The 24,536-nt window shown below is 37.2% G+C and overlaps 1 protein-coding gene across 1 annotated transcript in view; it reads right to left on the bottom strand.

Annotated features, from left to right (window-relative positions):
* The window catches only part of SKIV2L2 (Ski2 like RNA helicase 2), a 127,282-nt gene that overhangs the window by 37,170 nt on the left and 65,576 nt on the right, over positions 1-24,536 (bottom strand). The window contains exons 19-20 of the mRNA XM_003133964.6: positions 12,235-12,363; positions 47-157 (exon numbers count right to left, since the gene is read on the bottom strand). Coding sequence (XP_003134012.3) covers positions 47-157; positions 12,235-12,363 — 240 coding nt within the window. The remainder of the gene's footprint in view (positions 1-46; positions 158-12,234; positions 12,364-24,536) is intronic.

The following is a 24,536-nucleotide window of genomic DNA, read 5'->3' as shown; positions in this document are numbered from 1 at the left end:
TATTTACATAAAATTTATATTTAATTGGTAAAATTAACATGTATACCTGTATTGATTTTAAAACACTCTGTCTATTGTCCAGGGGTCGAAGGTCTTTAGGAATGTAAAGCCTAACACTGCTGATAGCAGACAGGAGATGCACCAATACTGGAACAACCTATCAACAAAAGTTACATATATTTATTACAATTAAAATCACATCATTTCCAAATTCTGCAATTAAATTTAGCTTGAATACTTAAAAGGAAACTGCATTTACAATATGGGACAGGTATATTAAGTACACAGTAATCACTGTGGAAGTTTAGTGAAAAGCTTAGTAGAAATTATATTTAAAAAGTAAAACAAATTCAAACTCTGAAGTAACAGGCAAATAAATGGTACGTAAAAATGAGTCCCTCAACACAAAATCTATACTTTATTTACTTTTGCATCCCCAGTATTTGGTACTTTTTGAATACCTAAAAGTACTACATCACCACATAGGTTTCAAGACTCCTACTGAGGTTCAGATGGCCAAGTAAGATTCATGTAATCCCTGGATGAGCCAGAACACAGAGAAGAAAAGAGGCATTTCAAGCAGAGAAAACAATATACTCCATTACACTAACCTTGAAGAACACCTATCTTTAAACTTTCCTCCATGCTTTCTCCTGACAAGAATATCTTTCTTTTCCCTCACTATCAAATATGCTTTCTTTAAATTCATTCCCTTTAAATTCAGAGGGCCTCTATAAACTGAGGCAAGGATAACATTTTCACAGATTCACATCTGTCAGCATATTGGTCTCCCATGGTTACCTTTCACAGTGATCACCACTAGAACTACTGTCATTCACTTACTGATAACAAATATATTCACTGTGCTTTACTGAGCAAAATGATACAATGATGGAATGTGGATTCTAGAGTCAAGACTGCCTGGGTTTGAATTCAGTCTTCCATTAGTTGTGTGACTTTGAGCAACTTACTTATTAACCTTTTACAGCTTTAGTTTTCCCATTTTAAAAATGAGGATAAACAATGGAACAGAATAACAAGCCCAGATATAAATGATCTACAACAGAGGAGGCAAGAATATACAATAGAGAAAAACAGTCTCTTTAGCAAGAGTTGTTGGGAAAGCTGGACAGTTGCATGTAAATCAATGAAATTAGAACACTCCTTCACACCATCTACAAAAACAAACTCAAAACGTTTTAAAGACATAAATATAAGACATAAAACCATAAGGCTCCTAGAAAAGAACAAGGGCAATTTATTCTCTGACATAAATTGTAGCAATATTTTCTTTTCTTCTTTTTTTTCTTTTTTTGGTCTTTTTGCCATTTCTTGGGCTGCTTCTGCAACATATGGAGGTTCCCAGGCTAGGGTCAAGTCGGAACTGTAGCTGCAACCTACACCACAGCTCATGGCAACACTGGATCCTTAACCCACTGAGCAAGGCCAGAGATCAAATCCGCAACCTCATGGTTCCTAGTCGGATTTGTTAAGCACTGCACCATGATAGGAACTCCCATGTAGCAATATTTTCTTAGATCAGTCTCCCAAAAGAAATAAAAACAAAGCTAACAATGGGATCTAATCAAACTTTAGTTTCTGCAAAGGAAACCACCAACAAAACAAAAAGACAACCTATAGAATGAGAGAAAATATTTGCAAATAATGCGATCGACAAGGGGTTAATATTCAAAATATATAAATAGCCCACACAACTTAATATCAAAAAACCAAACCATCCAATTAAAAAATGGGCAGAAGACCTAAATAGATATTTCTCCAAAGAAGACATACAGATGGCCAACAGGCACATAACACTGCTGATTAGAGAAATTCAAATCAAAACCACAATAAGATATCATCACCTCACACTGGTCAGAATGGCTATCATCAAAAAGTCTACAAATAACCCTGTTATACTGTTGATGAGAATACAAACTGGTGCAGTCACTATGGAAGATGGCATGGAGGTTCCTTTAGAAACTAAAAATAGAGCTATGATATGATCTAGCAATACCACCCCTGGTACATAGCTGAAAAAGATGAAAACTCTAATTCAAAAAATATATGCACCCTAATGTTTACAGTAGCACTATTTAAGATAGCCAAGACATGGAAATAACCCAAGTGTCCAACAGATGACGGTTTAATAAGAGTGTAGCACATACGTACAATGGAATAATACCCAGCCATCAAAAAGAATGAAATATTACTATCTGTAGAAACATGGATGGACTTAGAGAATATACTAAGTGAGGTAAATCAGACAAAGACAGATATTATATCATATCACTTACATGCAGAATCTAAAAAATAACATAAATGAATGTATATACAAAGCAGGGAGTTCCTGCTGTTGTTCAGTGGTAATGAACCTGACTAATATCCATGAGGATGCAGGTTTGATCCCTGGCCTCACTCAATGGGTTAAGGATCCGGCATCTGTGTAGGCCACAGATGTGGCTTGGATCTGGCATTGCTATGGCTGTGGTATAGGCCAGCAGATGCAGCTCTGACTGGACCCCTAGCCTGGGATCGTCCATATGCCGCAGGTACATGCACACCCCCCACCAAAAAAGGCAGGAAGATATTCACAGACGTAGAAAACAAACTTAGGGTTATCAAAGGGGAAAGGAGGGGCAGGGATAAATCAGGAGTATGGGATTAACAGATACATACTACTATACACAAAATGGATAAGCAACAAGGATTTACTGTACAAAACAGGGAACTATATTCAGTATCTGTAATAACCTATAGTAGAAAATAATCTGAAAAAATACATACAACTGAATCGCTCTGTTGTACAGCTGAAACACAATATTGTAAATCAACTATACTTCGACTAAGAAAAAAGAAAGAAATGCTGATCCAAGGGGAGAAAAATAAGGATAAAATTACATTTATCTCATTAACCCTTATGAGAATTAAATGACAATGCATGTTAATATATGCATTTAAAAGGCACTTTAAAGTAGTGCCTAAACACCTTGTAAAAATACTTATTGTTATAAATTGAAAAAAATTAATAAATTTCCATTGTATTTTCTCAACTAGATTTTTCCAACCATGAATAACTTGTGCCATATGTGCTTTTTCTCTCTCTAGATAAGTTTTTGAGGGTGTTTTTTATTTCTTCCTACTTCCTTTTCCCTCCTCCTCTTTTAACCATTTGAAATTAACTTGTAGATAACTTATCATTTCACCTTGTCAGCAAACACTTCAGCATGTATCTTTTAAGAACAATCACATTCTGGAGTTCCCTTCTGGCTCAGCAGTAATGTAACTGACTAGTATCCATGAGGATGAGAGTTTCATCCCTGGCCTTACTCAGTGGGTTAAGGAGGTGCAGTAAGCTGTGTTGCAGGTTGCAGATGCAGCTTGGATCCTGAGTTGCTGTGGCTGTGGTGTAGGCCAGCAGCAGCTCTGATTTGACCCCTTAGTTTGGGAACTTCTATATGCCGTGGGTAGGGCCTTAAAAAGACCAAAAAAAAGAAAAAAAGAAAAAAGAAGAACAATCACATTCTCCTGCATAGCTGCAATATTATAGATCATAAATTTTAACAATAATACACCATCTAATATATAGTCCACATTAAAATTTCCCCAACTGATGCAATAATGTCCTTCACAGATTACTACAACTACCACTACTGCTGCTACTGCTACTTTTGGATCCAGACCGCAACCAAGGATCATTAATTGCATTTAGTTCTCAGGTCTCTTCAGTCTTCTTTAATCTAGAATATGCTCCACATTTTTTTGTTCTTTTATGGTATTAACACTTCCCTATAATTTCAAATTTACAGAAAAATTGCAATAATAGGACAAACAGCTCCCATGTACCTTTATTCAGATTCATCAATTATTTAATTTTTCCCATTTACTTTACTATTCTCTCTATATTTTTCCATGTACATATACATACACAGAGCCATACACTCACAGTACAATTATTAAAAGCAGGAAATTTAGTGTTGATACACTGATATTATCTAACCTATAGTCCATATTAGAATTTCATCTACTTCCCCAATAATGTCTTTCACACATTCCCTTCTTTCACACTCCCTTCTTCCCTGCCACTCTATGGAGCCAAAATAGGATCATGAATTATATTTAACTATAATACTTCTTATTCTCCTTTAATATGGGACAGTTTCTCAGTTGTCTTTTGTCTCTCAAGATATCGCCATTTTTGAATACTATAGGCTAGTCATTCCGTAGAAAGACATTCAGTTTAGGTTTGTATAATCATGAAAAATCATCAAAGATTCAGGTTACGTATTTTTGGCACAAGTGATTTTTTTTGTTGTTGTTGTCTCAACCCATTGGTCAACATTATTGTTGATAGTACCTTTAATTACTTGATTAGAACAGTGTCTGCTAGCGTTTTCTACTTTTGTAAAGTTATTTTTCTTTTTACAATTAATAAGGAATTTGTAGGGAAACTCCTCAGAGACTTTGTAAATATCCCATTTTTCATTACACTTTCAACTCATTAGTTTCAGCATCCATGGATTATTCTTGCCTGAGTCAATTATTACTTGTGGTAGTTGTCTAACAGTGACTTTTCTAACATCACTATTCCTTCCGTATATCTATTCTGAGTATATAAACTCATGAGTTATTTTATTTTCACATGATTATAACCCTTTACTCTCAGTTTAAATCCTCAAACTATCAAATTCATTTATAAAAGAGATATAATGTGGACTGAATTGGCTTTTAAACCACCAATTTGTAATCTAAGCAAATTCTAGATAACACAGGCTGGCTAGAAACAGAAGACTCAGGACATGAAAAACTATCAATGATTGTACCAGGCAGCCAATATCCAGAGGGAGAGATGCATAAGTTTTTTGCACTGTGATCATGCATAACAAAAAAATAGAGAATTAACAGATTTAACTCAGAAAAGTCTATAAAACAAGTAATCAAACAATTATAACAAATGGCAATATAAACTTGGGTTTAATTTCCAGAGATGCCACACTACATCATTTAAAAAGTGTAGTTTTCAAAGAAAAAAAAGTTATAAGATACGTAAAGAGACAAAAAAACATGGTCCATATACAGGGAAAAAAAGCAGTCAGCAGAATCTGTCCCTGCAGGAGCCCAGATATTGCACTTAATGGAGTTTAAATAAACTATTTTAAATATGGACAAAGTTTATCCAAAAAAATCTAATTTCAATGTATAAGAGTACACTTTTGACATGAACTTCTGAAGTGAAAAAAGTATTAAATCTCATTTCATCACAATTATTAAAGGGTATTTTGACTCTCAAGTAGTTGCTATATAATTATAAGTGTATAGTTGTGATGTGTAATCTTTTATTGTCTTTTTTTAGATGTTTTAATCTAATGATGAATGATTCTAGAGAGTTCTTTGACTAGAAAAACAAACCTTAAAGTTGGGAAAGCATGTGACAAAATTAATTACAAGTAATTTTTAGAATACACTGTGGACAAGTGCTAACCTCAACTAATCAACTGTTATCCAAAGCTGGCTATCTTCTAAGCCATCTTGTCTTTCTGGAAAAATAAGCTTAAGATTTATTTCAGAACCATGAGGTTGCGGGTTCGATCCCTGCCCTTGCTCAGTGGGTTACGATCCGGCGTTACCTTGAGCTGTGGTGTAGGTCACAGATGCGGCTCGGATCCTGCGTTGCTGTGGCTCTGGCGTAGGCTGGCAGCTACAGCTCCGATTCGACCCCTAGCCTGGGAACCTCCATATGCCGCGGGAGCAGCCCAAGAAATGGCAAAAAGATAAAAAAAAAAAAAAAAGATTTCAAAGGTTTAAAAAAAAGTCACTTTAGAAAGTAGTCTTGTACAAAGGCTGATCAAGAGCTAAATTTGGCATTACACACACTTAAAGTTAGAGGAGGGAAAGAAAACTATAGACATCCCACTTCCTCCTCATATCTCATATAAAGGAAATGTGGTTCAAACCCACCCTAAGTAGTGCTATGCAATCACTGTAGTTGAGGTGAGATTTCCTTATAAATTGCTATGGCACTATTTCTCTATGTCTAAGATTCAAACGTAAAATATTAATGTGCAAAAGTAATATTGTACACATACTCCATTTCTTAAAGCATAGTTCTCTTCCCTGTTTTATTCCATAACTTTGCCATTTAACCTTATAGAACAGAACTTGGAGCTATTTTTATTAAAAAATTTTTTTAATTATAGATGATTTACAATGTTGTACCAATTTCTGATGTACAGCAAAGTGACCCAGTCATATATGGGTCACTTTTTCTCATATTATTTTCCATCATATTCTATCCCAAGAGACTGGATATAGTTCCCTGTGCTACAGAGTAGGACCTTATTGCCTATCCATTCTAAATGTAATAGTTTGCATCTACTAACGCCAAACTCCCAGTCCATGCCACTCCCTCCCCTCTCCTCCTTGGCAACCCCCAAGTCTGTTTTCTATGTCTGTGGGTTTGCTTCTATTTTGCAGATAGGTTCATTTGTGCTATATTTTGGATTCCACATATAAGTGATTTCATATGGTATTTGTCTCTTTCTGACTTAGTATGAGAATCAATAGTTGCATCCATATTGCTACAAATGGCATTTACTTTTTTTTTAATGGCTGAGCAGTATTCCATTGTGTATATGTACCACATGTTTTTAATCCAGCCATCTGCAGATGGACATTTAGGCTGTTTCCATGTCTCAGCTATTGTGAATAGTGCTGCTATGAACATATGGGTGCATATATCTTTTTGAAGTGTAGTTTTGTCTGGATACATGCCCAGGAGTGGGATTGTTGGATCATAGGGTAGTTCTGTATGTAGTTTTCTGAGGAACCTCCATATTGTTTTCCACAGTGGTTGTACCAATTTACATTCTCACCAACAGTGTAGGAGGGTTTCCTTTTCTCCACACCCTCTCTAGCATTTGTTATTTGTACACTTATTTCCTTTTTTTGGAGGGGGAGCTTTTAGGCCCACAGCCATGGCACATGGAGGTTCCCAGGCGAGGGGGTCTAATTGGAGCCACAGCTGCCGGCCTATACCACGCAACACAGGATCCAAGCCGCATCTGCGACCTACACCACAGCTCTTGGCAACAATGGATCCTGAACCCAATAAGCAAGGCCAGATATCGAACCTGCAACCTCAGGGTTCCTAGTTGGATTCGTTACCGCTGCGCCATGACGGGAACACCTATAGACTTATTAATGATGGCCATTCTGACTGGTATGAGTTGGTACCTCACTGTAGTTTTGATCTGCATTTCTCTAATAATTAGTGATGCTGAATATTTTTTCATGTGCCTACTGACCATCTGTACATCTTCTTTAAGGAAATGTCTATTTAGGTCTTCTGCCCATCTTTCAATTGGGTTGTTTTATTGTTGTTGAGGTCTAATGTTTGCATATTTTGGAGTAAGGCCTTATCGGCTGCATCACATGCAATTACTTTCTCCTTGGTTTTTCTTTCTCTTTTTTCTTTTTATGGCTGCCCCTCTGGCATAAGGAAGTTCTGGGCTGAATCAGAGCTGCAGCATCAGCCTATGCCACAGCCATGGCAACACCAGATTCTAGCTGCATGTGCAACCTACGCTGCAGCTTGCAGCAATGCTGGATCCTTAATCCACTGAGCAAGGCCAGGAATCGAACCTGCATCCTTACGGACACTACGTGGGGTTTTTAGCCCACTGAGCCACAATGGGAACTCCTCTGGAGTTATTTTTGATATGTATGTTCTTATTGCCATTTTATTAATTGCTTTGGATTTGTTTTTGTTGCTTTTTTCTTCTCTTCTTCACTTGTTCTCTCCTCTTCTGGTTTGATGACTATCTTTAGTGTTGTATTTGAGTTAATTTTTATTTGTTTGTGTATCAACTGTAGATTTTTGGTTTGCAGTTATTCTGAAGTTTTGATATGAGTATATATATATATATATATATATATATATATATGAGATTGTTTTAAGTTGTTGTCTCTAAATTGCAAATGTATCTCTAGTGTCCTGCATTTGTACCCTCCTTATGATTTCTGATTTTGGTGGCATAACTGTGAGTGGATGATTTCGTATCTTTACTGTATATATACCTTTACTGGTGAGCCTTGTCATTTGTGGCAGTTTTGTTTCCTGTTGCGGCCTTCTCTTTTCTGCCCAGAGGAGTTCCTTCAGTATTTGTTGTAAGGCTGGTTCAGTGGTGCTGAATTCTCTTAGCTTTTGCTTATCTGTGAACCTTTTGATTTCTCCTTCAAGTCTGAATGAGAGCCTTGCTGGGTAAAGTAATCTTGGTTGGAGGTTTTTTCCTTTCATTATGTTAAGTATATCATGCCACTCCCTTCTGGCCTGCAGAGTTTCTGCTGGAAAATCTGCCAATAACCTCATCAGGGTTCCCTGTATGTTATTTGTTTCTTTTCCCTAGCTGCTTTCAAGATTTTCTCTTTATCTTTAATTTTGGTCAGTTTGATTAATATGTGTCTCGGTGTGTACCTTATTTTATATGGTACTTGTTGTGCTTCCTGAGTGAGTGAGTGAATGGTTCCTTTCCCATGATAGGGAAGTTTTTGGCTATTATCTCTTGGAATATTTTTTCTGTCCCCTCTCTCTCTCTTCTCCCTCTGGCACCCTTGTAATACGGATGTTGGTGCGTGTCACGTTGTCCCAGAGTTCTCTGAGACTCTCTTCATTTCTTTTCAATCTTTTTTCTCTTTTCTGTTCCATATCCGTAATTTCCACTAATCTGTGTTCCACCTCACTTACTCATTCTTCTGCCTCCTGTATTCTGCTGTTAGCTGCTTCTAGTGAATTTATTTCAGTTATTGTATTTTGCATCTCTTCTTGTTTAAGTTTTATATCTTGTATCTCTTTGCTCAGTGTTTCCTGTAAGTTATCCATCTTTGCCTCCAGTTTATTTCCAATGTCTTGCATCATCTTCAGCATCAACAGTCTAAAGACTTTTTCCTGGAGGATGAGAATCTCCTGATCACTTCGCTGATTTTCTGGGAGTTTTTCTTTCTTCCTCATCTGAGTTATAGTTCTTTGTCTTTTCATTTTTATAGGTTTTTGGTGTGGTGACCTTTTTACAGATAATAGAGTTGTAGCCTCTCTTACTTATGGTGCCTGCCTCCCTTATGGCTAAAGTTGGTTCAGGGGCTTACTGTAGGCTTCCTGATGGGAGGGGCTGATGCCTGCCCACTGATAAGTGGAGCTGATTCCTATCCCTCTGGTGGGTGGGGCTTTGTCTCTGGATGGGATTAGAGGCAGCTGTGTGCCTGAGGGGTCTTTAGGTAGCCTTTTTACTGAGGGGCAGGGCTATGATCCCACCTGGATTGTTGTTTGCCCTGGGGCTTCTCAGCACTGATGGGTGGGGCCAGATTTTCCCAAAATGGCCACGTCCAGAGAAAGGCATGCTGAGGAATACTCCAAGGAGCTTTGCTTCCAGTTTCCTTCCCCCACAACAAGCCACATTCACCCCTGTTTTCCCAGGATGTCCTCCAAGAACTGCAGTTAGGTTTGACCCAGATTCCTATGGAGATCTCACTCTGCCCTGGGACCCAGTGCACGTGAAAGTCTGTGTGTGCCTTTTAAGAATGGGGTCTCCGTTTCCCCCACTCCTGTGGAACTCCTGCGCAAAAGCCCCACTGGCCTTCAATGCCAGGTGCTCTGGGGGCTCTTCCTCCCAGTGCCAGATCCCCACACACGGGATTTTGATGTGGGGCTCAGAACTCTCACTCCTGTAGGTGAGTTTCTGTGAACCAGTTACTTTCCAGTCTGTGGGGTTTCCCACCCAGGAGGTATGGGGTTGCTTATATCGTGTAATTACCCCTCCTAACTCCTGATATGGCCTCCTCTTTGTCTTCTGGAGTAGGATATCTTTTTTTTTTTTTTTTTTTCTTTTGTCTTTTTTGTTGTTGTTGTTGCTATTTCTTGGGCCGCTCCCGCGGCATATGGAGGTTCCCAGGCTAGGGGTTGAATCGGAGCTGTAGCCATCGGCCTACGCCAGAGCCACAGCAACGCGGGATCCGAGCCGCGTCTGCAACCTACACCACAGCTCACGGCAACGCCGGATCGTCAACCCACTGAGCAAGGGCAGGGATTGAACCTGCAACCTCATGGTTCCTAGTTGGATTCGTTAACCACTGCGCCACGACGGGAACTCCAGGATATCTTTTTTAAGGTTTCTGGTCCATTTGGGTGAAGATTGCCCGGCATGTAGTGGGTGAAGATTGCTCAGCATGTAGTTGTAAATTTTATTGTTTTCAGGAGAGAAGCTGAGCTCCAGTCCTTCTATTCCCCATCTTAATCCCAGCCCCTCTGGAGTTATTTTTAAAGAAGGATTCTACTAAGCACATGTTGCTTACTCAGTTGTTTTTTTCTTGTCTGAAAAAAGTTCTAATATTCCTACAAGTTTGTCTAAATCTCATACTTCTTTTACAGGCTAACATATACACACATATGCATGCATGCACACACACTCCTTTGGAGTTCACCTCTTTGAGCACAAAATGCTTCCCTCCATAGCGCTAAATCCCTTAGAGACTACACCTATAATCATGCTTACACATCCTCACTTTAATATCCTTATATCCTTAGCAGCAGATGCTGAAATAAAGTGAATAAAAAAATGTTAATTCAGGGGGAGTTCCTGTCGTGGCACAGTGGTTAACGAATCCAACTAGGAACCATGAGGTTGTGGGTTTGGTCCCTGCCCTTGCTCAATGGGTTAACGATCCGGCGTGGCCGTGAGCTGCTGTGTAGGTTGCAGACGCAGCTCGGATCCCGCGTTGCTGTGGTTCTGGCATAGGCCGGAGACTACAGCTCCGATTCGACCCCTAGCCTGGGAACCTCCATATGCCGCGGGAGAGGCCCAAGAAATAGCAAAAAAAAAAAAAAAAAAAAAAAAATGTTATTCAGTTATTTAGTAGAGGAAAGATACTCAGCTTGTTAAGGTTCAGTAAAGACCTTTTGGTACAGATTATCTATTGAACCGAACCAAATCGTTTTACTAAGGACTGCAAAGCTTCTCAGCATCTTTAGGTAAAAGAGGCACAGTTGGTCATGCTTAATAAAATTTCAGCAGATAGCAAGCAAGTTTCATCTAAAATGCTAATAACTCCAAAAAATTAGTCATTAGATCATTTTCTTGGAAAGAGTCCAAGTTTTGAGTAAGAAATGGGACCATGACATACTATCAATGTTTGCTGTAAGAGAAGGAGAATGTTGAGATGTATGCCACATATTTGCCATTCCAAGTTGTAATAACTTCAAAGATCCCTTTGGTTACAACAAATATATGACAAATTGTTGGAATTTTAGCCTAATTTTAGTTGAGCAGTTGATAAAATGTTAGGGGAAAATAAATCATGTAAGTTTTAATATTAGTAGGATTCTAGAGGAGAATAAATTAGAAAAGTGAGGAATAAAGACCAAAGATTAACTGGTATTCAGAATTACAAATAGACTTTTAAATCATTATTTTAAAATGTTTAATAATGAACAGTCTTTTAAAATACTGCCAACTCTAAATGTCATATTCATTTAACTGATCCAAAGCAGCACCCTCTAATGATGCAGTGGCAGACTGTACTTTCCACAAACCAAAGCCTATTATAACAAGTAACATTACAATGACATTTCCTAAAAGACCTAGCCAATATGACACACACTCAAAATAATGTTTAAAGATGACCAAATTACAGTATGACATCAATCTTTAAACAGATACATGGAATCTCTACAATAAGGTTTATCTACAATTATTCAAAATAAAATAGGATTCAAGGTAATATGGGTATCTCGTGGCAACTGAATGTTTTGCATTTAATTAAAAACACACATAAATTAAATGATTTTAAGGAAACTGAGGACTTTTTTACTATCAAAACACTCATTATTTTCAAGCAGTGTTTTCACAGGGATGTAATAAACAGTATAGATGGAGTAAAACTGCAGAATGAGATAGTTATAAAAATAATGACATCATAGCTCAGGTATATTCCAGCTTCATGTGAAAATTTAAATTATTAAATTCTCTTTATCTTTCACTTCATCATTAATTACCTTGACATAATTTGATAAAAGGAGATTAACCATCCTACTGGTTTTAGATCCTTTAACATACCTTAAAATATCTTGAAAAACTTGTAATTTAGAAATCATGACAGTATGTTCACTATAATCACATTCAAGAAATCTAGTGATTATAAATAATTCACAAAATATCTGAAATCTGAAAATAAAAAAGCACAAACCTGCATCTCTCCTTTCTCATCAGGTTTAGCTGGTTTTGCAGCCTCAGTAGCTGAATTTTTCAAGCTCTCTTTGCTACAGCGCAGAAGTACTTCTACTACATATAAAGGATCCAGTTCACCAGAATTAGGCTAGGAAAAAAAATTTTAAAGAAGTTTATTAATTCTTAAAAACCATCTCACAAATTTTAAGTTCCATGTGTACAGAACAACGTTCTCAGCATTTATGACTGGCAAATATGGCACAATAAATGTTTATTTCATGAAATGAAGGCTTGTCTCTCTTCCTCTTTCAACAGGCTCCACTTGATGAGAAAACACAGAAACTACCTGACACTTAGGAATTTAAATGGTATGATCATTGTTAACTGTGATATGTCACTTTAAGTTTCTAATGATTAGTTTATAATTTTACTGCATGTTATGCCAGAATTAGAAAAAGAAACCAAAAGAAATTATCTGTAACAGAAAATGAATAAGTAAATTCAAATCTCCTTAATTAAACAAGATGAAAAACATACTGAGAATAGATTATTTTGTTGCTTAGTATACTGGCACCTCTACCATGTGGCTTTATATTTTGTTAACTGTCTTTTAGGAGTTCCTGTCATGGCGCAGCAGAAACGAATCCGACTAGAAACCATGACATTGTGGGTTCGATCCCTGGCCTTGCTTGTTGGGTCAAGGATCCGGCACTGCCGTGAGCTGTGGTGTAGACTGGAAGCTACAGCTCTGATTAGACCCCTAGCCTGGGAACCTCCATATGCTGCAGGTGTGGCCCTAAAAAGACAAAAGACCAAAAAAAAAAAAAAAAAAGTCTTTTAGTCTTTTATATTCTCTAATAAAAATATGATTCTCAAAGACCTAACACTAATCACATCTACACTATGATAATTTATGTTTGAGAGCAACATTTTTCAAACAGTAATAAAGTAAAGAATTCCAATTTATGTTTTGTCTTTTTTTTTTTTTTTTTTGCTATTTCATGGGCCGCTCCCGTGGCATATGGAGGTTCCCAGGCTAGGGGTTGAATCGGAGCTGTAGCCATTGGCCTACACCAGAGCCACAGCAACGCAGGATCCAAGCTGCGTCTGCAACCTACACCACAGCTCACGGCAACGCCGGATCGTTAACCCACTGAGCAAGGGCAGGGACCAAACCCACAACCTCATGGTTCCTAGTTGGATTCGTTAACCACTGTGCCACGACGGGAACTCCCCACTTTATGTTTTAATTCAACATTTGAATAATCTCTTCTATAAAATTAGATAAAGGGAGAAATTATTTGATTGAGAGGGAGGCATGGTAAGAAGTGACTACTTGGTCTTCTCCCACAACACCTGCACAGTTCCTGTGCAAAAATGAAAACTGTCAAGAAATGACCATAAATCCATACCTACAATCTATTCCTATAATAGACTATCAATTGCCTAAGGATAGTAAAATATATTTCCATAACAAACCAAAAATACAATCATAATTATCTTAAACCACTGAGTATAAACTTCCACAAAGAAAACATAACCTTCATTTCCCAATTCAAAAGAAAAATTAGTTTTTTCTCAGTATATATTTTTTCAAAAAAAATTTTTAAAAAGGTTTTAAAACATTCTAGGAGTTCCCTGATGACTCAGCACATTAAGGATCTGGTGTTGTCACTGCTGTGGCTTGGGACACAATTGTGGCACAGGTTTGATCCCTGGCCTGGAACTTCCACACGCCATGGGTGAAGCAAAACCAAAACAGAATAAATCACTCCAGATTGGTATAGATAAAAAGCAAAGCTGGGTAGTATTTTCAATCAGATCTGGATCTGCAAAGACTGTATGTGTATCTTAATCAACATAAAATGAATTAATTAATTATTTATTTTCTTTTAAGGGCTGCACCTGTGGCACATGTAAGTTTCTAGGCTAGGAGTCAAATCAGAGCTGCAGCTGCCAGTGTATACCATAGTCACAGCAACATGGGATACTCAACTCACTGAGTGAGGCCAGGTATCTAACCCACATCCTCATAAGCTGGGTTCTTAACCCAATGAGCCACGAGAACTCCTTAAAATGAGTTTTAAAATCAGGTAAGTAGGAGTTCCATTGTGTCTTAGCAGGTTGAAGACCTGATAGTGTCTTTGGGCATTCAGGTTTGATCCCTGGCCTGGCTTTGTATGTTGAGGATCTGGTACTGCCATAAGCTGTGGTGTAGGTCACAGATGTGGCTTGGATCCAGTGTTGCCATGGCTGTGGTGAAGGCCACAGCTGCAGCTCTGATTTGACCTCTGGCCCAGAAAACTTCCATATGCTGCAAATGCAGCCACAAAAAGAAAAATAAATAAAATGAGGTAAATAAATCGTAACAAACAACAGTCAACTCTTTCAAGGGGCCAAGGACTGTAAGGAGAATCAGTGACTATTATATTTAGTTTTCCAGATGGGGGGAAAACCCTCTGAGTAAGATGCATTCCACATTCTGATGAATAAATTAACTATAAAGTGTTACAGGACATACAAGTATTTGTACAAAACTAACCTAAGATTTATGAAGAATCTTTAATGTTTCTAGATAATCTAGAACTGTTATTGGGTTTAATTTCAATTCTGTACATTTGTAAACTTAATATTCTCCTTCTATAAGATATAAGAATCATGGAAGTGACTCTAAGAACTTCAGCATTTTATACATAATTATCTGTCTTTGCAGAAATACCACTTAAAAACATTACAGAGATATTCTCAAGCGTTACTAAGGAAACACATTCAAAAGCCTTCTTTTTGTAACATTATATGAAAACTTGCTGTTAAATATATTTCTTAAGATTAAAAAACTTTTCTTGATCAACTTCTAGTTCTGTAGTCTAGTAAAGATGGGTCAACAATATCATTGTTCACTTAAGAGAAATTTATTAAATGTTCTATTTGGCTTTCAAATGACAGTCTTAGCATAAATTTTTGCTTCTATGTCCTAATTTCTAACTTCTTAATCATATAATTTAACTTTCTTCTCCCTAACTTCATTCCTTTTAAGATGTGACTAATTTCTTACTGTAAGTGAAAATTGCCAGATTAAAATATAATTTGATAATCTGAAGGTTGCAGTACGTAAAGAAACAAACAACAGTAAATACATAGTGACAATACTTTTTTTTTTTTTTTTTTGCTTTTTAGGGCCGCACATGTGACATATGGAGGTTTCTCAGGTTAGGGGTCAAATCGGAGCTACAGCTGCTGGCCTACACCATAGCCACAGCAACTCTGGATCAGAGTCACGTCTGTGATCTACACCATACCTCATGGCAATGCTGGATCCACAACCCAGTGAGCAAGGCCATGGATCAAATCTGCATCCTCATGGATACTAGGTGATTTGTTTCTACTGTGCCACAACGGGAACTCCCGACAATCTATTTTTATCTCCTTAAAATGCTTCAAAGTGTTTGCTTCTTTGGTATGTATTTATTATCCCTTTGTGTTCAAAAAAATGCCATGCCATTTGCCATTAAACAAAGAATGTTGCAGCCATCAGCCTTGGCAGCCACCCCCAATGGTGCATTGCTGAGGGGATCGTGGATGGAGAAAAACATGATGAGCCTAAGTTTTATGGTAGGGTTTATTACAGTGGTAATAAACTCCTCTTTGGAGGAGTAAGTTATCTGAAATTTAGTTTCAAGAAGAGGTGTTTAGGTTAACCTCAGTTTAAAGTCAATCGGAAGACTTTGCTCAGCTGAAAGACTCTGAGTAAGGTTGGACTAGGTAATAAAGTGTAAGACTGACCTCTCATTTTTCCTTGAATTGACTACTTTAACAGAGTTTGTTGTAATAAAAGTGAAGGTATATCATGAGAGCTTTCAACTCTGAAGAAGGAACATTTCCTCCCAGCTAGTAATGGCTTTCTCAGGCAACCAAGAAAGTTGTGGAAGCAGTGGAGGCAAGTCCTCATAATGTGCTGCCAGTCCTAGAGGGAAATCGACTTTTTTTAATTAAAAACTTGCTCTGCAGGAGACACACATTAAGAGCTGGCCACTCCATGACTGAAGCACCCATGGTGATCTTAGGATCCCAAAGGGAGAAACTGAGACACATAATAGAGTTGAAACAATTCTAGGGTAAAACCTAGAGGATTTAAGCTCACAAATAGCACAAAGCCCACCACAAGATTGTCACAGTGGAGCTCCCATCGTGGCACTGTGGAAACGAATCTGACTAGGAACCATGAGGTTGCTGGTTCAATCCCTGGCCTCACTCAGTGGATTAAGGATCCTGTGTTGCTGTGAGTTGTGGTGTAGGCCGGCAGCTGCAGTTCCGATTTGACCCCTAGCCTGGGAACCTCCATATGCGGCAGGTGCAGCTCTAGAAAAGATTTAAAAAAAAAAAAAAAAAAAAGGTAAGACTGTCACTAGTTATTTTTCTATCTCAACAAACTGACTTCAGAACGGGGAACCAAACTTTCAAAACAAAACAGGAATGACAAATTACCAGGTTTATATACATACAAAACTTTTAAGTACTTATTTAGTTGGAAATTAAAAGAAGTCTCATCAGGAAAATAACTAAGATGGAGTTCTCTTATTGCATATGTAGTTAAGTTAGAGAAATATCTTTTCAGAATTCTGACCTTAAAGAAACAAATACCCTTTTAGGGGTAACTTGTATTTATCTTTCTCTGTCTTTAAGATGTAAATGTTCTACTCAATCTTCTTCAGAGGTGTGTGTGTTTTGAGAACTTGGTCTCTGCCATACTAAAAGTATACACACTTGGCAGCCAAATGAATAGACTGGGATTCTGAACAATCTTTTGTCTGACTGTGCCAACAACTCTCAGGGGACTTTCTGCCATCTTAACCATCATTACATCAGCCTGTAGAACAAAGGTCTTTTACTATTTGGGGAAGTAAATTTTCCATACCTTGTACAGGCAGTATCCTAAATACTCTCTTATGGGGATGCCTCTTGTGTTTTATTACTTTAAGTCACTATTAAGATATTTATGAGCAAGAGGAGGTGCTATAGGCCTGCCATATCAGGAAACACAGGATGCTGTAGCCATCAACTGCTATAGTCACCACCACTGATGGTGCACCCTGAGGGGAACTCAGGATGAAGATAAACAGGATGCCTACCATCAAGCCATGAGCTTCTTCAGTCACCCCCAATGGTGTACCCTGAGAGGATTTAGGATGAAGAAAAACAGGACACTGGCCCTAGATAGTTAAAGGTGTATATCAAAGTAAAAACTGCAATAAGCCCAGGCTCTTAATATCTTCCCATACACATAAAAACGCCAAATTAGTTAACTTAAAATGTTTGGTTTTCTTTAATTAGTAGTAATTTTTGATGTTCTACTAATTTTTGATGAGTTGTTAAAAACTCCTATATAGCCTGGCTTCTCCCTTACCACTTCAGAACAGTCCCTCAGAGCTATCTGTGAGGCTGCCTCCCGTGATTAAGTTCTCAGTTATGTCCACCAAATAAAATATAATTCTCAGCTTTTTGGTTGTGCAAATTTCAGTTGGCAGGGGTGGGTGATGTCTTTTTCTGCCCTGCCCCCACTGGTTGGATATAACACTGCTGAGAATGCTGGGGCCTCATTTATCCTTGTCTTGGTTTATGAAGCATTGGTTCCAACCTGGGTGAGGAATGTTAAGAAGACACTCTGATGCTCCACTTAGCTCTCAGGTCCTAACAAGAGTGTCACCCAGAGAGAAGTTGATCACTATCTCCACACCAAACTTTAAAACTGGCTTAGAGATTTTGCTTGGGGTGGGGGGAGAAGAAAGCCTTGAAACAGACAGCTCTTAGTAACTTCCCAAAGAAAGTCATTTCATTTGCAAGAGAGTTGAGAAATCCAAGTCTTAGAGCATGCTCAAAAAACAGTGGAGGCCATGCTGAAAGACAAATAGAGATCTATAGAATCACTGGAAATATAGGCAAAATATAGGCCAGCTGGTTTACAGGAGAAAACCTAGGGTTGGGGAGTGGGGTGCTGGGAAGAGTCTCCTGCAGTTAGTGAGCTTAACAGCAGGGTATGTTCAGGAAAAGGCCCAAAGAGACCATTTTCAAAACCACTGTTACACCAGGGTAACTGTAGGCATATCAAAGGCTGCGCCAAGGAAAAGCATGAAAGGTTCAGCACTGGGGGGTGGGGGTGGTTGCTGAATAGACTTCACTCAAATAGTCTAGCAGCTCACTAAACAAATAAACAAGCAAATAAAAACAATAAACCAGGGTGGGGGGTGGGGAGAAGAACCAGTGCCTATAATGCTACAACATATTATTTTAAATGGCCAATTTACAAGAAAAAATTACGGACAAAGACAGAAATTTATGAACCATGATTTATAAAACAGGAAAAAAAAAAAGCAGGCAATAGAAAGTGCCTATGAGAATAACCAAATGTTGTGTTAAACAAGTCTTAAAGGAAACCATTATAAGTATGTGCAAAGAACTCAGGGAACTATAAAGAAGTAAAGGAAGGGATAATAATCAATTCTTCCAATTTCTCTGACAATAACAATCAAACAGAGAATGTCAATAGATAAATATGATAAAAAGAACCAACAGTAAAGTATTTGAAATGAAAAAAAATCACTAGAAGATTCAACAGAAATGTGATATAGAAGAAAGTATTAACAAATATGAAGATAAAAGAAATGACACAATTAAAAAACAGGAAAAAAATTAAGAAAAATGAACAAAGTCACAGAGAAATGTAGGTCACCAATAAGCACAACATATCCATAATGGAAATACTAGAAAAACAGGATAGAAAGTAATGAAAAAATATTTAACAAAATAATGGCTGAAAATTTATCACATTGAAAAACAGGAAACTCAATGAACTCCAAGTATAATAAATACAAAAAAATGTACTCTTATACATTATAAATTATATAAAATGCCCAAACACATTATAGCAAAAATGCAAAAAGCCAAACACAAGGAGAAACTCTTGAAAGGAGTAAGAAGAAAAAAATATTCACCTTTTACAAGGGGATTACAATCAGTTTATAGCAGACACTTTTAGTAGAAAGCATGGAGGCCAGAGGCAGTGGGTTAGCATATTCACAGAAAAAAACCTCTTAGCTAAAATTTCTTTAATCAGGCAAAGATTTATTCAAAGACAGACAATCCCAAATAAGCAAAAATTGAGATGTGTTGCTAGCAAGCTGCTTTACAGAAAATACTAAAGGAAGTTCTTGAGGCTGAAAGCAACACCAGATGTTATAATTGAATCCATATGAAGAAACAACACTGGTAAAGGCAACTGTGAAATTATAAATGACTATTTCCTTTTAAATGACTTAAAAACCAATTACATAAGACAATATGTATATACTGAATTGTTGAGAGTGCAACAAAAATGTAGTATATTTGCCAGTACCACAAAGGAGGTGGGTGGGAGCAAAGCTGTACTGGGCTAAGTCAATAACTCCAGATGGTAACATGAATCCACAAGAAAGAGAACCAGAAATAATAAACAAGAAGTTTAATACAACAGAAGTTATAAATATTTACCTTTCTCCTCTAAGCTTCATTAAGAGTCATAAAATTATATAAAATATTTAACTATAATATGTATTGGTGGGCTTGTAACATTTATAGACATAATATATATAACATCCATACCACAAAAAGAGGAAAAATGGAACAGAGGTATAAAAAGAGGAATGTTCCTATAACTAACTGGAATTTAAGTTAGTATAAATCTGACACAATTCTATTAATATGTATATGGAAGACACTAGCAGCTACTAAGAAAGTAATAAAAAAATATATATACCTAGGGAAAAAAAGACATAAATAAAGTATCACATTAGAAAATACACACTTAGGGAATTCCTGTTGCAGATCAGTGGGTTACAAACCTTATAAGTATCCACAAGGATATGGGTTTGATCCCTGGCCTCACTCAGCGGGTTAAGGATCCAGCGTTGCTGTGAGCTATGGCATAGGTCGCAGACATGGCTTGGACCCCAAGCTGCGGTGGCTGTGGCATAGGCCAGCAGCTATAGCTCTGATTCAACCCCTAGTCTGAGAACTTCCATATGCCACAGGTGAGGCCCTAAGAAATAAATAAATAAATAATAAAAAGAAAAAAAAGAAAATACACAATGTAAAAGAAAGCAGTAAATGAGGAATAGAAAAGCAAAAAGAAATGAGACATATATCGATCTAACCATTAAAAGTGAATGGATTAAGCAACCCAACGAATGGGCAGAGATATGTCAGTCTAGATAAAATGATGTTCAACTATGTCCACAGGAAACACACTTTAAGTTCATTAATACAAAAAGGCTTGGAAGTAAAAAAGATGGAAAAAGATATATCATGTAATAAGCAACAATCAATAAAAGCTTAAGTGGGCTACACTAATAGTAGATAAAAATATACTTTAGGAGATCCCATTGTGGCTCAGTGGTAACAAACCCAACTAGTATCCATGAAGACATGGATTTGTCCCTGGCCCCACTCAGTGGGCAAAATAATACTAATCCTTCAAGAACTCTTCCAAAAAATACAAGAGAACACTTTCCAAGTCATATGAGGCCAGAGTTACCCTGATACCAAACCCAGAAAAAGACATCAAAAGAAAACTAACTAGTATCTCCTTTGATTATGAGTGCAAATATCTTTAACAACATAACAAACCAAATTCAGTTATAGGAGTTCCCGTCGTGGCTCAGTGGAAACGAACCTCACTAGCATCCATGAGGACGCAGGTTTGAACTCTGGCCTTGCTCAGTGGGTTAAGGCTATGGCATTGTAGTAAGCCGTGGTATGGGCCACAAATGCAGCTTGGATCTGTCACTGCTGTAGCATAGGCCAGCAGCTACAACTGTGATTCAACCCCTAGCCTGGGAACGTCCATATGCTGTGGGTGCAGCCCTAAAAAAAAATAAAAGAATAAATTTAGTAACACTAAAAAATGGATAACAGAACATGGCCAAATAGGATTTCATCCCAGGAATCCAAAGTTCATTTAATATCTAAAAATCAATTAATATGGAGTTCCCACTGCGGCTCAGCAGGTTAAAAACTCAACATAGTCTCTGTGAGGAGACAGTTTGATCCCTGGCCTCACCTAGTGGATTAAGGATCTGGCATTGCCTCAAGCTGCAGCACAGGTCACAGATGTGGCTCAGATCTGGTATTGCTGTGGCTGTGGTGTAAGCCTGCAGCTACAGCTCCAATTGGACCCCTAGCCTGGGAGCTTCCATATGCCATAGAAGTAGCTGTATAAAGAAAAAAATAAATTAATATAACATTCTGTACCAGAATAAACAAAAAATATAATTAAAAAAAAGCCGTACGATCATCTGAATAAGCATATAAAAAGCATTTGACAAAATACAACTCTCATGACAAAAATTCAACAAATGAGGAATAAAACAAAACTTCTTCAATTCAATAAAGGTCACTTATAATACTTAACGGTGAAAGAATGAATGTTTCCCCCCTAAAATAACGAAGGGAAAAGACGAGGATATCTGCTCCATCACTATTGTACTGGAGGTACTAGCTAGGACAATTAGGCAAAAAGAGGAAATAAAATGCATCCAGAAGAGAAAGAGAGAAATAAAACCTTCTCTATTTGCAGAAAAAATCTTAAAAGAACCCACTAAAAAACTATTAGAACTAATAAAATTAGCAAAATTGCAGAATGCCAGATCAATATATAAAGTCAACTGTATTAACATGTGGGCCATGAAAAGTTTAAAAATGAAATTAAAACAACTTCCATATACAAAAGCATCAAAGGATTAAAATACTCAGTAATAATTTAATAAAAGAAGTACAAAATTTATACCTGGAAAACAAAGTATTGTTGGAAACAATTTTCTTGCCCCTTTATTTTTTTAGGGCTGCACCTGCAGCACATGGAAGTTTCCAGGCTAGGGGTCAAATTGGAACTACAGCTGTCAGCCTACATACACCACAGGATCCAAGCTGCATCTGCAAACTACACCACAGCTCATGGTAATACCAGATCCTTAACCCACTGACCAAGGCCAGGGATCAAACCAACATCCTCATGGATACTAGCTGTATTTGTTTCCACTGTGCCACAATGGGAAGTCCCTGTTGCAAACAACTTTAAAAAATCTAATAAATAGGAAAACATCCCATATTCATGATCAAAAGACACAATAGTGGTCTTTGAATGACAATACTCTCTCCAAAAAGATCTACAGGCTCAATGCAATTCCTATCAGAATCCTAGCTGACTTCTTTGTAGAAACTGACAGATAATAAAATTCACATGGAATTGTAAGGGTCGGAGAATAGTCAATATAAACTTGAAAAAGAGTAATACTGGAGGATTTCTCAGTCCATTTTGCAAACCTTCACCACAAAGATAAAATAATCCAGACACTATGGTACTGGCATGAAGATAGACATACAGATCAACTGAATAAAACTCAAGAGTCCAGAAAGAAACTCATGTATCTATGATCAACGGAGTTTTGATGAGGGTGCCAATGTCATTTACTGAGGAAATGATTTCCCAACAAATGTAGGACAAGAAAAAGTTGGATCTTCATCTTAAGGCCCTTACAAAAATTAATTCAAAATGTATCAAAGACCTAAATGTAAAAGCAAAACTATAAACTTCTTAGAGGATGACAAAGAGGTAAATCTTCATGATTGTGACATTAGCAGTTTCTTATACATGACATCAAAAGCCTGAGTAATAAGAAAAATAGAAATTGGATTATATCAAAATTAAAAACTGTTGTGCCTCAAGGTACACTATCAAGAAAGTAAAGATGACAAGATGGTTTCACAGGTATGTCTTATGAAACATTTAGCAGAAGGAACACTTCTGAATTTATTCTACAAGGCCAACACCACCCTAATACCAAAACCAGATAAAGAGATCATAAGAAGCAAATTACAGGCAAATGTCACTGCTGAACATAGATGCAAAAATCCTAAACAAAATATTAGCAAACCAAATTCGACAATACATTAAAAAGACCATACACCATGATTAAGTGGGATTTATCCCAGGATGCAAAGACAGCTCAATTTCCATAAACCAATTATTGATGCACCATATTAACGAACTGAAGCATAAAAGTCACACAGTCATCTCAATGGATGCAGAAAAAGCTTTTGACAAAATTCAACATCCATTTATGACAAAAACTCTCAACAAAGTGGGTAGAGAGGAAACATACCTCAACATTAATAAAGGCAATATATGACAAATTCACAGCTAACATCATACTCAGTGGGAAAGCTGAAAGCATTTCATCTAAAAACAGGAATAAAACAAGGATGGCTACTCTCACCACTTTTATTTCAATACAATATTCGAAATCCTAGCCACAGCAATCAGACAAAAGAAAGAAGTAAAAGGAATCCAAATTGGAAAGAAGTAAAACTTTCAGTGTTTGCAGATGGCCTGATACTATACAATCCTAAAGATGACATCAAAAAACTACCAGAGCTCATCAATAAATTCAGTAAAGATGCAGGACACAAAATTAACACATAGAAATCTGCTGCACTTTTTATACACTAACAAAGAAGTATCAGAAAAAGAAATTTAAAAAATAACTCCATTCATAATTGCACCAAAAAGAATAAAATCCCTATGGCTAAATCTTACTAAGGACGTAAAAAGACCTACTATGAGACAACTATAAGCTATACTAGCAGTTCCTTGGTGGCTCAGGGGTTAAGGATCTGTTGTGTTGCTACTGCTGTGGTGAGGGATCAATCCCTGGCCCGGGAACTTCCATGTGCCCTGGCAAAGAAAAAAAGCTATACTATACTATACTACATACTATAGGAAAAGTATAAGAACTAATGAACAAAACTGAAGATGACACAAGTAGATGGAAAGATATACTGTCTTCCTGGATGGGAAGAATTAAGATTATTAAAATGACCATATTTCCCCAAGGCAATCTACAGTTTCAATGTAATCCCTATTAAAATGACAAAAACCTTTTTTATAGAACTAGAGCAAATATTTCTGAGATAAGAATGGAAGCAAAAAAGACCTCAAATAGCCAAAACAACCTTGAGAAAGACAAAAACTGTAGGTATTATCAAACCTATATTACAAAGCTATAAGCATCAAAACAGTATGGTACTGGCACCATAAAAAGACACACAGATCAATGTAACGAATATAGTCTATAAATGGATCTGCACTTCCACTGGAAATTAATCAAGGAGAAAAGAGGCAAGAACACAAATGGGGGAAAGACACCTGTTCAACAAATGGTCTTGGGAAAAATGGACAGCTACATGCTGACAAATCAAACTAGACCACTCTCTCACAACATGCATAAAAAT

The sequence above is a fragment of the Sus scrofa genome, chromosome 16, assembly GCF_000003025.6.
Source record: "Sus scrofa isolate TJ Tabasco breed Duroc chromosome 16, Sscrofa11.1, whole genome shotgun sequence".
In the NCBI taxonomy this organism is placed as follows: domain Eukaryota; kingdom Metazoa; phylum Chordata; class Mammalia; order Artiodactyla; family Suidae; genus Sus; species Sus scrofa.
The sequence above is the reverse complement of the archived record's forward strand: the minus strand, read 5'-3'. Positions and strand labels throughout refer to the sequence as shown.